The sequence below is a fragment of the Staurois parvus genome, unplaced genomic scaffold (genome assembly GCF_062004578.1).
Source record: "Staurois parvus isolate SC_StPar_1 unplaced genomic scaffold, SC_StPar_1.0 ptg000283l, whole genome shotgun sequence".
Lineage (NCBI taxonomy): Eukaryota > Metazoa > Chordata > Amphibia > Anura > Ranidae > Staurois > Staurois parvus.
In genome coordinates, this window is record NW_028318079.1 from 1,826,217 (window position 1) to 1,841,117 (window position 14,901).

General features: G+C 39.5%; 1 protein-coding gene across 2 annotated transcripts in view; it reads right to left on the reverse strand.

Moving 5' to 3' along the window:
* Nucleotides 1–14,901, reverse strand: part of PTPRG (protein tyrosine phosphatase receptor type G) — a 715,101-nt gene that overhangs the window by 240,059 nt on the left and 460,141 nt on the right. For both annotated transcript variants that reach the window (XM_089682035.1, XM_089682036.1), the window contains exon 7: nucleotides 2,477–2,634. In XM_089682035.1, coding sequence (XP_089538161.1) covers nucleotides 2,477–2,634 — 158 coding nt within the window. The remainder of the gene's footprint in view (nucleotides 1–2,476; nucleotides 2,635–14,901) is intronic.

The following is a 14,901-nucleotide window of genomic DNA, read 5'->3' on the forward strand; positions in this document are numbered from 1 at the left end:
TGATGTCTTTTCTGCAGCTATGCACTAGTCATGTCATAGAGCTACGTGAACACTTCCGATACATGCAATTAGGAAACTTTATCTACTTAGTCATATGTTCTTATCCATCACCATTCTTATTCACACCATTTGAAAGGAAATGCTGTTCTGACCCCTTCTCCAAGGGCCTAATATCTTTGCTTTACTTTTCCATAGCTAACAGCAGACACCTGTTAGACATTATCAAACCCAGCGGGATGCAGAATTAAAACATATTGCTTGATGTGAAGGACTGGCAAGCAATCTGGCAAGTAATCTCTAAAAGCTCTTGAAATGTCCTAATCTTAGACAATTCTTCTAAAATGTTATATAGGTGGTACCATCCTCTGGCACATTTTGCAAGAATTCTTCCCAACTTTCTCTTCATGTTGAGGGTACTATGACTTGCATCTGGTGGGCATGTCTTGTGGTGAACAGACTATGGATACAGGTTTATAACATAATCTGATCCATATAAACATCTGCAAGAATCCTTATGAAGCTCTACTGAACAAATCAATCCTAAATACATTTAGTTCGAAAGTGTATTTGTCTCCACATAATTGGAGATACCAGACTAGGACATGGAAATAACAGCTAGGACATGGAAAACCCTCACCCTAAATTGGGAAACAGTGAGCAACAGATATTACGATCAATGAGAAACTCACAGCCAGTTTCTTTGATATGCAATCGAAATTTACCCAAATTTGGCAACCCTGAATCCCATACTCTTAGCCATCAACCTTCAACCTGACACTTTTATCAAAATAAAGTTGATAGGATAGTGAGCCCCCTGGGATTCCTCCACCTTCCCAGATTTTTCTTTTTTCCTTTTCCCTACTTTCCTATTTATATGCATTAACTACATCCTCTTCTCCAATCTTATAAGTCTACCAACGCTTTCCTTATGTACAGTTCTACAACAATATCGGTTTACAATGTATACACTGTTCCTCAGGGGAATTAATGCCACTTATCTAAACAATGTGGTGGAGAATCAACCAGACTTTTTTTTAGAGTCCTTCTTAACGCTATTGTTTTTGTGATTGTAAAGTTAACGTGTGACAAAACCACATTTGTTCTTTGGCAAGCCTTGTAAGTAATGTACCTTTGATCTTGCTACGGCACCTCTCTTTTGAACCCTCTAATAAAAAGATTTGTAAAAATAAATACATGGTATGATCACTTTGGAGAACAGGTAGTGCGGCACAATCAGTAATGCAGTCAGGTCATCTGGCAACCTCTATTTACACGATCTAAAAGAGAATCTGTTGTGTCATTTTTGCACCTTGTTCTGTGCGCATGATTTGCACTGTGACTCTCAGCCTCTCCTGCCAAACAGACAGATGGAGCTGTACAATCAAGTAAGAACATTCAGTATTAGAAACTGGCTGAGTACATAGACAGAATGTGAACACTCATCTGGAAGTTTAGAACAGGAGTCCAGTTCAGCAAGTAACTTAACCCCTACCAGACCTTAGGTATAGGAAAAATAAAAAGTGGAGGTGTTGTCCGTACCAGCGGGGTGTCGGCTGTTTTTTAGTGCAGGTTTGAGAAAGCCAGATTTGTTGGATGGCCATTAATGGTTCTTCAGCTTCACATTTTAGTCCTGGCATATCAACAGAGCCTATTTACATAAACTGGTATAAAAAAGCAGAGCGCCACTAAAAAGACCTTGATAATCAATCATGTTTAATTTTTTTTCTCTTTTTTCTTGTTATTTTGGACAACTTCCTGAAGTACATTTTTATAAAGTTATAAAATAACACTTTACCAAACTGTGCTGTTGGTACAACTAATAATCTCTACAGTATATGCCACTGCTAAGAGCAATATTGTGTTTTTAATTCCCTTTTCAGTCCCAGATCTTTATTAATTCCAAACTGCTTGTTAAGCCACATGTGACTGCAGTAGGCTTCTATCTCTGCTCTGACTTAGGGTTAGGATATAATAGTCTCTGACCCTATGAAGCAGCTTATGTTCTCAAAGCTGCATAGGGCTCTTCAGGGGAGGACTTGAGTGCACTGATAAACTTAAAATTGGAATATTAGCAGGGTAGGGTGATGGGGGTGCCTAGAATTTAATCCAAATCCCGACTCCACTAGTGCTTCAATTGTAGGTGCCACTTCTAACCATGATGCCAACATCCCAAACACTTACAGTTTGGAAAGCTGGCTGTACAGTCACTGAAGTCAGAGGCAGTAGAGTAGCAATGCATGAGCAGGCTACAGCATTAACACACACAGCAAACTGCAGTGTTTAAATGCCACCAGTTGTCCTTGCCCAAGGACTGTGAAAAAAATCCAGCCCTGGATATAGGAGTGATCATATGGATTAACAGTCCGTAACATTCTAGTTTACAACTTATTCAGGCAATGTTACTGATAAATATACCGAAAGAAGAATTTTGTTGCCTGTGGCATCCAGTTTACCGCTTTGATTTTTCAGATCTTACCTGCTGATAGGAGATTGGGACAGGCCTGCTAAAGACAACCCACTCCACAATTTCACTACACGGAGGTGTAGTCAAAGAGCCGGTGTATCGGTAAAAGCTCCCCAGCGAAGCCGGCAGCAAGTCCCTTAAGATAAATGGGTCCAAAAAGGTTTCTTTCTCTGCAATATAAACATAAATGACTCTGGTTAAAATAAATGTTATCTGTAGCAAATGTGCAAAATATCAATTGTGAGGTCTTCACCTTCATGCTATAGATCCTCTGACCAGAATTAAAGGCTTTGGAGATGTTATCAAGCTTGAAATGAAGCATTTAAAATAGTCTTTGGTGAACACTCAATGCAATTTCTTTTAGGAAAATATTTCCGGGGTCAAGCTAAATCTTTTTAAAGAACAGGGTTGAACTCAAAAACCTATCCAGAAAAATTACCCGTTAGTGCAAATGAAAAAAAAAAATAGCTGCCCAAGGTGGATGGGACTAGAGGCAGCAAGATCCTGACACCAGAGGTTCGAAAATGAAAAGTCAAAGTATTATTCTTTATATCAGACTACACCGATATCTTAAAATACCAGTTTCAGTGGAAATGCCCTTTAAAGTAGGAGTAAAACAGGAAAGTGTGTCCATTAAGTTAAAACCAATAAATATAATTTTGAATATGAAAACGTGAGAGCTCTCATGGTGTACAGTATATTCATTTTTCTATTCCTAGTTTCCATAACTAGTGAGTCATTGATATGAAACAATTCTGAACTCCTGATCTGGAGACTTATTTCATGTCAGTGGCTCGCCAGATTGTGAAAGGAAGATCACGACAAACGACCCAGAGCCTTTTCCTGTGCAAGCCAATTTAGTAATGATAGCTACTATAGTTCTATGCTTATTGGTTCACCTTAATACTGCATTACATTACAGGTTATGCAAATTACATTTATATAGAAGGCTTACAGCCCCTTGTCTCATAAATCTATACTGTTTATCCTCCCCGACTGGCTCAGATGTGTGTCCAAAGAAAGCATAAAGGAAGAGTGCCAAAAGTTTATAAAAAGCCCTGCGTAGAAAAATTAGTCTTGATAAAGGATCAGCAGGTAAATCCAATGCTTGTCAAACTGGTGCATGCACTGTCATTATTCTAATCCTAGATTCTCTGTTCTCACAATCCAGTTATTTTCTCACATCACAGTCAGCACTCGAACACTGATGAAAGCGAAGTTGCGAGCCCTGAAACACATTGATTTACCTACTGATCTGATATAAAGAATCATAATTATATACTGGGCTTTTTATAAACATTTCTTTTACACTTTCATTGGACTGCTCTAGGGAACCTCTGGGATACCTCATATGATAGAACAATGTCTTAGAAGATCACACCAGATTATACATATCTCTGGGTCCAGAGCTCCACCAACATCCATTGGGCAAGGTTTGAAGCATGGAATGGACATTAGACAGGGCAGTCTGATGCAGACTGGCCATGTCTTAAATCAAATTTACATGGAAACGTTTTATGTTTGACTGGGGCGTATACTTAAAACACAAGTTTGGAAGAAGCCATTTTGTGGGGCACAGTAGTGCACTTGCTTGTGCTCTCCTGTGACCCAGAATCATCTGACAGCACGTAGCCAGTACAGACTTTGGAAGAATCTCGACAATAATATCAGGATCCACCCATATACCTGACTGGCAGCTGGCTCAACCTCTCTGTGCAAAACTAAGAGCTTGAGCCAGCTACTTCCACCCCTCCACAGCCCAGGGCTCCAGTGAGCATTGGAAGGGCAGAGCAGAGAGTGATGGACAGTCCCTGTTCTTTGCTCCAGGAAGGCCAAGAACAAAGTAGTCAATGCTCATGTGATTGCTCAGATCCTGGACTTAGAACTGACGGGGGATAGCTGCAGCATGAAGGCAAGTATAATTTTTTTTTTCTTCACAATCCCACACTTCTCTTTTAACACTGAATTCAAGGCTAAATACACCATAAACAGCAAATACACCATTGGCCCCAAATACTGGTTCACCTACCCTCATTGCTGCTGTGTAGAAGATTACAAGTTGCTGAAATAAAGTCACATTCTAATATTTTTACTAGTTGCATTTAAAATAAATATGATTTTATTTCAAACTAGATAAGCAAAATCTCCCATGTCTTCTCACTACCTGCCTTGAGCTCCCCTTTAAGCAAATAAAATCACAGACAAAACACATTAAGGGAAACACATAAGGCAAGAGCTGGTTTTTGTTTACTTCAAATGGGATTTGAATTCCAATACACATCTATGGAATTGCAAAACCTGTTTGAAACTGGTTAAAAGGAGAAGTATAGCCAAAGCTATTTGGCTATACTTCTGTAGGTCACAGGACTCCTGACGTCAAAGAGCTGGTTTAGGCTCTGAAAAGATCCCAACCATATGGTCGGGATCCAACCAGAAGCCTGGGCCAGCAGCTGGCTCATCTTTCCACCCATCCACAGAGCCCAGCACTCCAGTGGATAGGCAGAGCAGAGATCCGGAGACTGACAGTCATCATTCTCTGCTCAGCGCAGAGGGGAGTGATCACCAATGCTTGATCGCTCAGTTCTCACTGCAGAGCCAGAGGGGAACAGATGCAACATTCACCTAGGTGAGTATAAATGCTTTTTTTTTTTTAACCATACTTCTCCTTTAAACGCAAGTTAGAAGAGATCAACTGCAGGTCAAACTCCCTATCAAAGAATTCTGAACAATCCCAGAAGCCTCTCAAACTGAACTTAAATTGATGCCATTGACTGAAGCCCAAACTCATTGGTCCTAAATCGGTCTTGAACAAAGTTTAGTTCACTTGGTCTCAATAAAGCACAATGGGAGAGGAGTGTTGTATATGCCATCTGTCCTATTTGATTTTTTTTTTTCAGGAAAAGGAATCGGTTTTGTAATTCCACCCATCACCAGGATCTAATTTTTTTCAACAGGAGTATGTAAGAGGCATCACATTTCCTAAGCCAAGCAAGCATTACGTAGATGTCATCTATATTAATAAATGCAAATGCACAGTGAAATTAGTCACTCTCAGCTGAATAATTTATTCCCCTATGGAATACTAAGCATTTATAGAGAAATAAAATGTAAAAACCTACATGGAGTATACGATCTTAATAGAAACCCCAGCTAAAGAGCTAAATACATAGTTAAAAAACACTGCAACAGCTTTTCTAAGCAAAAGATTTGTAAAGTATAACATCGCCCTGTAACCCACTTTGCTGTGCTATATGACTGCATAGTAGGGGCATGACAATTGGCCACCGTATTCCCCCCCCCTTCCCCGCCCCCACACACTTATCAGTCTACTGACTGCAAACCTGATTTCAATTTTCACCGGGTGAGTGGCAACTACATTTTGAGATAGCTTCCAGGTAAATACACCATCTGCACGCTTGGCAACATATTTTAATGCAATGTGAAATAGGTCAACATGAAGAAAATTCAAAATATATTTTTCACTTTTTTTTTTCTTTAAAAGGGAACTTTATTTTTTCCAATGGAGTCATTAGGAAATAGTGACATCACTGAGTCACCCTAAGGAAGACAATAACTGGAAGTATTATCAAAAGCATAGACAGATTTGTGGAAAAGGAAAAATATTGCTTTATATATCTACAGCGGATTACACTGGCTGTTCAGTTCCTATCTTGGAAAGGAAAACATGACTGAAATATTAATAGATCTTGCACAGAGACTATAAACTGTCAGTGAATGAGTTGGAATTGCTGACATATGCTAGAGTAACACAGAATGCACGACTATGGAGGGCCAATGAAGTAACTAAAACAAGATGGTTTATACAGAATGTGAAACCCGCCCGCCTGGAGGTATGTTCTTTAATATAGATCTCCCTAAAGTAATGTGCAGATAAGCTAGAAAAAGATCAAAAACAACTTACCTTGAAATTCTTTTCTGCTGGTCATGTTACATAGTGCTGCATTTTGTCACATGATCTCTTTGAAGAGAAGGATCGGTGATCAAGCAGATCTCTGCCTGAACTACTAACCTGCCTCTCCAGCAGAGACCACATTAGCAAATGCTGGCTGATTGATGCAATATTTAAGCTAAATCTTAACTGACATTGTAAGTCTTCTTTAAAGGACTTGTCCACTAAGCCACCGCAATTCCAGTTTTCCATAAATGCTCGAGAGTTAAACATCTTGAAGACTCTACTGGAGAGATCTTCCCATAATTTTTCATGACTGCAACTCTACTGTGGCCATTATATAGGGCCACTCTCCCTATAAATTTTTCATTATCAGGGTCTCTGATGAAGGGCCTTGGGCCCCGAAACTTGTTAGAGGAGGTACACCTTTCGAGGAAGGATACAAGCTCATTCCTCTTCTGCTATACTTTTGGAGACATTCATGTGCTTTCCCTTTCTATTCCATTCTTCTAGTGATTCCTCAAGAGGTATTCATCCCTGTTAACGTCACTGTTGCCAGCTACCAATCGAAAATGTTCTCAGTATCTGTTGATGAGACCTGATGTCACATTGGAGGGAGTTTTTACTGGTTGATACACTTTGAACAAGTCACTTTATTGAAAGTGCAATTCTATCCTTTACATTTCATTAAAATGTGTTTTTAGCCACCCAAAAAGTGGGTGTATGTTGTATTGAGCTTAATATTGGGGAAAGGTTAATAATAACCCTTTGGATTGGTGCCAGTGACCACAATAACTCCCAGCATTGGTTTCAATAACCGCAGTAATAATCTCCAGCATTGGTGCCAGTGACCTCAACAACCCCAACTAATGACTGCAATAACACCCACATTGGTGGTCAGTGTTATGCTATTTAAACTTCCCTTTACTGGTAGTCTGTAATAATAGAGTCAATCCCCCTTAAACCCCTTCTTGCATTGATGGTCACTAGCAGTGTTATTTAATCCCCACTCACATTGGTGGTCAATGGCAGTGTTCATCAACCCCTTTTCCCCTGCATGATTGTCAGTGAAGAATGTGAAAAATATCTCACTTTAATGGTGTCACCCGGGTTGGCTCAGATTAGAGAGAGTCTCCATGCTGTCACCTTTCTGCCTGCTTACACGCCCTGCCCCTCCACCAGCTAAGCATGCAATACACTAACATTGCTGGGGTTGAGAACACTGTTTGGCATAAACCGACAGAGTTGTTGCAGTCACCAGAAAATCAGGCTGGCAGGGGGCAGGTCTAGTGGCCAGTGTTGCTGCTGCCTGAACCTCTGGGGCCCAACAGGGAGCCAGCCACATGCACTCCACATGCAGGAGTGCAGTGAGATAAGGTACAGGAGGCGCCATCCCCCCTGGAATTATAGATATGTCACTGGATGTCATTGTGTTACAGGGAGTGAAAAATCAATGACTCAACTGGCAGGACCAACAGGTAATACAATTATGTTGGAGGGGGGACTTCACAATGAAACAGCTGAGCTAAATTGTGACAGACTGCACCATATATGTCGATTTTGCTTTTACCCGTAATTCTACTTTAAACAAGGATGACACATATGGAACAGCAAATGTGGAGCTTGGAAAATATGATGTGCTTTTCTTTTCTCCAGTGATCACTTCCCTTTAATCATGATGGTGTAATTCATCACACTATGTTGTATGACTCTATAGGAGAACTACAGAGGGACAAATGCATAGACTGTACAAAAGTCTTTACCATATGCCGACAGTATCGTTTTTTTTTAATAATTAATTGTTCATCAAAGTGAAAAGAAGAGCAGGAATGCCAAATTCAAAGTTATTCAAATTCCAGCCATGAATAATGGATGATTTTCATATTAAATACACAGTGTATTAAGCAGTCTACGTTTCATTCCATTCTGTCCTTCAGTTTAACTATTTGGGAGAACATAATGAATGATCAACCTGCAGCAGGAATACAATGGGCGGCCTGTTTAACATGCAAGCGGCACACTTGGCGTCTATCTATTTTTTTGACAATTAGATGTGTGGGATTTGAGATTCAGCAAATCTATTTCAGTCTGGATGGAGTGACTTGAAGGTTTTATTTTTATGCTGGGAGCTCATGCCTTGTTCCCATCCATCATTAAACAGGGCTGTCGCCCACAGTCCTGTCATTCTATTGTCCTCTCTTTACATATTGCCTAAAGTAGAGTTTAAAGGGGAACACTAGGCTCTGGTTAATAAATTAATAAGTTAAAGCTGAGCTCCAGAAAAAACAACTGAAATGATTATACATTTACTGCTTTATTTGCCAAAGGATTTGTATTTTGCCTATCCAGTCCTGAGATTTACTCAGCACTGCCAGATAAACAGGGCCAGGTTGGTGACCTGACTTTTCTGTACAAGTAGGCATTACAGCTTAGGTTACCTCACTGCTATCAGCCTGTGAGTGGACCATGAAGGAGCAGCAGCAGACTGATCAATGCATCCCTCTGCTTTCAACATCTGATCAACAAGTGCCTTGTTGACACAAGTACATATAGCTTGCCTGATTGGCTCCTGGTGCTGGCCCTGCTTCTCCCTGTCTCACTGCAGCTAAAGAGTTTATAACAAAATTCAGGCACTAAGATTAGCTGCATTGAAAAACTAGGTAAAAATGATTTCAGATCTACTTGAAGTTCAGTAATGAAGATGCATCAGCAACAGCCCACTTCTTTTTTCGCCACTTGAGTCCCATTGCAGAGATTTCCCATCGCTTCATGTCCCATAGCCAACCAGAAAGTTAGAGAAAATCCATGCAAATTAGGGGAATTCTTTGGGGACCCCCTGGTTACTAGAACCAGTGTCCCCATTGGAAGATTTCCCCTCTATTACATTTCTGGGGCCAACGCAAAATGTGAGATTTTCTTTTACTTTCAATGATAATGGTAAACAGGACAAATAGGTTGAATGTCCTTAACGGGGACACAGACCGCAATAAAAACTGACCAGCATTCTAATTCCTCTCCAGTTATATCTTGGTGTTTTTTTTTCGTCTTGCTCAATGGGAGTCTTTGACACATGACAATCCTATATAACCAATTAATTTTGGCAGGATCTTGTGATTATAATCCTGACTTCCCCAAGAGTACAGCTGCAAATGTCAACTAAATTTAATTTAGCAATCAGATCTCAACATACATAGCTTATAAAAGAGAACCTGTGTTCACCGTCAACCACCAAAACGTAAATGTATCGGAATAGAGGAGTAAAGCAACTGACAACTGATGCCTTGAGATGATGAATTACAGTGATCTGTAGTAATTGGCTCTAGTTTTCTCATGTAGCAGCCGTCTTCAGCTTTAGATTTCGCAGTGTCCTCACTCGTAATGTTGGATCAGCAATGTGTTCAAGTCTTGCAACACTCTACTCCTGAAGCTTTTGAACAGTCCTCTCCTGTTATTCTTAATGAGAGAAGTACTGCCAGGCATGGGAAGGAGGGAGTGATCACACTGGCGAGGTTTCAGCAAGCTGGAAGTGCTGGGGTACCATTGACTCTCTCAAATTCAAGTAATTTTCAGATCTTGGGGGACCTGCTAAAACCAATTAATTGAGGGTTCATGCGGAGAATGTTCCCCATACATTGGTGGCCAAAGGATGACCTTACAGTGGTGGTCAGAATGACACCCTTACAGGCCGCTAAAATGATCGTTGGTGTGATGCAGTTGGCCATGCCAAGTGGTGTTGGATCTGGAATTATGAAGACACTATCAAATAGGAGCACAGGGAACAACTAGTATCCTCTGGAGAAACCCTAGTTGAGAATGGCCTGTATAGTTAAAATCAAGAAAATATCAAAAAGTAGCAATTCTCTAAACCTAAAATACTCTTCCAATGACCCTTTCCTGTTTCCCTTCTTTGACGAGTGCACCTACCATATATTCATTTACAGCAGTGGTTTCCAAACTGCAGCCTGCAGGCCAGATGTGTCCTTTTGCTTGACTTTATCTGGTCCTTGGGGCACGCCCACTAGTATGAGAAACTATTCCTCCCACAGACACCATCAATGAGGAGTCATTTATTTAATTGACACCAACAATGGGGCACTATTCTTCCCACTGACACCAACAATGGGGGCATTATTCCTCAAACTGATACCAACAATATGACAGTGTCCTCCCACTAATACCAATGATGGGGAACTATTCCTCACCCTACTGACCATGGCATCATGTAATTTTTCATTACTCCCTTTGACCACCAAGCCTGAGGCATTTTTTTTTTACTTCCCCTGACAATGGGGCATTTTTTGCTCCCACTGGCTACAGTCTGCTCCCACCCCCCTAAAGTCTAAATCACAGTAAACTGGCGCTTTGTTTAGAATATTTGGAGACCCCTGATTAAGAGAATCCATTAGGATGTTGATGACAGTAACACTGGCTATCTTGTGGAATTGCTATAGCAATAAATGCAGAATGCATGCAAAAGAAAGAAAACAGGAGGTTCCGTTCACACCATCACCCTTTTGTTCATTTTAGACAGGAAGTATGGTAATTGCCCTAATGGGGACAAAACAGCAATTAAACTGGGCAGAAAATCTAACCTTTTCCTTCTATAGTCAAAATCTGAAGCATAAGTCTAGCATGGAAGACCACCCTACCCCTTCTCCCATACATGCTATAAGCACATTTTTATTCAGGGGTCGTCTTTTCCCCTCCAGTGGCAATGGTGGGAGGCCTTTACTGCTGCAATGAGTACCATGTATTGCATAGTACTCTGAACCTAGGTGCCACCCAAGGGGGACAGGTCCATGACAGCCTGAGCTCAGTAGAAGTGAGTTGAAAAACAGAAGGTGTCATTCACCCAGAAGACCAAGGACATCTAGTGACAGAAAAGGATCACTGCAGGAGATAGCTCCAGATTGGAGACTAGGCTGTGTTGTTTTTATTTCTTTTAAAGAATACATTTTCACTTTAAGTCTTGGATGTAATTCCAGTTTAAACTAGTTGAACTGAAAACTGCTTTAGTGACTTCTAAGCAAATTAAAGGGTGCACAATATGCTTCGTTGTTCTTTATTACCCATCTCATACGTTGATTTTTATCAGGATTTGTCAAGAAGCAACACAAATAAAAAGAAAGGTGAAAATGTAAAAATGTGTGATAAAATGGCAGTAATTTATAATAATGTGATTTGGAGTCAGGAACTGTACTACACTGTACATGCATGAATGAATGATACAAGGTACAGGAATGTCTTACACCTAATAAATTAGATGCAAACTACTATTCCGGCAACTCATTAATTCCTGTAAGGAAAAATTAAAGATTTTTTTTCTTTTTTTTATGTACGTGCACCTGCACCTTTGTCGAAGCACAATGTGTGAGCCCGTACTGTGCACACAATTTCGGTTGCCATTATAATTTTATACCACCAATTTTTTTCATTATTAAAATGTGGCATGGATATTGTTCAGTGAATCCCTAACAGCCAACCAGGAATTCGCTTTCAAGAGCATGGAATCGGAAAATAAAACAAACAGAATCCAATTTGTGCTCAGTTACAGATCCAGGGGCAGGATTGCTAAAAAGATGCGTGCCTTTCCTTATGGAATCACTCCGTCACTAGCTAAAGGCAGCAAGAGGTTGATCCCATTGCTAGTGATCAAGATTCAGAAGCGTTCAGCCAGTGACGGAGAAACATCTCTCTGTCTCAAGCAATGAGGACAGAGATCCCGTAGGGACAGGCAGGCAGACTCTGTGGTGATCCTGCCTCTGGTGACTTCTCTCAAGAGGTAGAATCCTCCTTCTGACATCAGTCTGAGTGACATTTAGTTTGCGCATCAAAAACTGTGGCAAGTTTTTAATAAATATACATGTATGGCATTTCTCAGGGTGGATTTCCTGACGGTGACAACAATGAACCATGCCTGAGGAATGGGTGCACTGAAATGGACATTTGTAATCTTATTTATGAAGAAATTAGATTTTTTAGAATTTTTGAAATCTATGTTTTACAGCAGAAACTACAAATATATATATTTTTTCAAACTTTTCGGTCTTTTTTTGTTCATATAATAAAAATTGTAAGCTGCAAGGAGCAGGGCCTCTTGTATGGAACTGCATTGTTGCTGTATTGTCTCCCGGTATATTGTAAAGCGCTGAGCAAACTGTTGGCGCTATATATATATATATATATATATATATATATATATATATATATATATATATTATATATATATATATATTTTTTTTTTTTCTTGGATACACAGAATATAACTGGATATAACATTTATAGGTAAAGTTGATCCAGGGAATATCCGATTGCCTCTCGGGGGGTCAGGAAGGAATTTTTTCCCCAGCAGGTGAAAATTGGATTATGCTTTGCTGGGTTTTTTTTGCCTTCCTCTGGATCAACTGTGAGTAGAGAATTTTTTTTTTTTTTTATGGTTGAACTGAAAAAAGGACTTTTGTCTTTTTTCAGCTGTACTATGCAACTATATAAATTATGTATAATATTAATAATAATAATAAAAAAAAATTACAAAACTCAGTGGTGATCAAATACCACCAAAAAAGTTGTGTGTGAAAAAAGGATATCAATTTCGTTTGGGTGCATTATTGCGCAACTGACAGTTAAAGTAGCACAGTGCTGAATAGCAAAAAAAATGGCCTGTTCATGAAGGGGGTGAAACCTTCCGGAGCTGAAGTGGTTAATGAAAGCTGCATTGGAAATTTTTTTTGGAATGACATCAACATGTTAAAGCTCACACAAGATTTTATATAATTATATTCTAATACTTAAAAATGAACAAGGGTACTAAAAATTAATAACTGTGGTCAGCGAACAAGAAGCCAATGCAAAGTCTATACTTTACAAGAATTTTAATGTGGACCTGTTATGCAATTACTGGAAAATATATATTATTTATTTTATATATATTATACATTACTTTATATTTATGATGATATACTGAATACTATACTTTGGAAACCTTTGGGAATGATTTTAGCCTTGGAAAAGGATTTTAGCCTTTCAAAATGAAAGGCGTCTTTATTTTAACAGTATTTAATAAAGTCACATTTGTTAAAAAAAAAAAAAATGTTGTTTGCAAATACTTATCACAAAATTCCCATTCCATATACAACAATTAAAGATTTAGGTTCAGTTCACACTTGTGCGATGGAAGCCACTGTGGGACCAGCACTTTGTCCCGCAGCTGCAACCACCCACAAATAAAATACGGGACTCACAGCTTGGACTGATGTAACTATGTACTGTATATATACCACACCTGGCCAATGCTTCCGGAAATCAATGAAGTAGACACCACTACTCCAGTGATCTCCACTTGCTGTCACGTCTTGGACCGAGCAGTTGCACTCCTGTTTACTGGCGCCATTCAGAGAATGCTTTGCAATTTCTGAATGAATGCAAAAAATTCTCTGATGGATGAGGTGGTGATGTCATATTGTCCATCTCGTTCAAAGAACACTTTGCAAGAATGGTGCCCGTCCTGAGCGGCCAACCTCCTGTGTTCACAATGTACCATACTGGTTGCTCAGCAAGGGAGATCACGGGAGTAACAGTTTTTCCCACCTGCAATGACTATCTACGTAAGGGGACATTTTCCCAGTGACATGGAATGTAGAGGGTCACTTTTAAGCTGATCACCAGTGCAAGGCTTTTCTCCACTGACCAAAAAAGGAAGACTACACTTTCCTATTGACTAAAATGGCAGCCTCCAGCAAGAAAAACCAGGAACAATGCTGGAGGCATTTTTACAGCACACACCAATTTTGATAGCATAATTAATGCAGAACGTAAGTTTTTTGCTAAAGAACGTTATTTTTTTATCAAGTTGTTATTGGTAAAGTTTTGCTTTAAAGGCAAGCTTAGACCAAGCAGCAAATTAGTTGAGCTACAGCTACATGGATTGTTTGGACTGTCAAGGGATTTAAAAAAAAAAAAAAAAACACTTTCTGGATTGAAAAATAATTTTTATGTAGGTTAGAAGGTTCAGAACTTCTGTAACGTTTTATAGTTGTGTGTGTCCCCTTTGAGATTTGACCTCACTTCCCCCTCTGCCTGCCACTGATCACTGAAAAGAAGAGAGGTGAAATCCTTTTACCATGGAAACAACACTTAAAAGAAGAAAAAAAAAAGGGGCAATGACTGCATACTTGATACTTTCCGTGTAAGTCTAACACGCCTGGATACCAATCTTCCATCCAGAACAGCCCCTTCCCAGCCCAATATTCCAGATGAAGGTTTCCTCCTAGACCCAAAACGCACTAGTTACTTTTTAATGATTGCTGTGACAAATTTTATCTGGACCATTGACAGTAACCTGGATCTCTCTCTTCTGTACACAGTTTGATTAATGAAACCCCAGCAGAAGTTTTTACCCATCCTAAACTCTTGTTAAAAAAAAAAAAAAAAAAAAGTTGAGCTTATAACATATCACCTGTCACTTAGGAATTTCAGTTACTCACCGTTATGCACAGATGACCAATAAATCAGGACCGATCAAATCCCA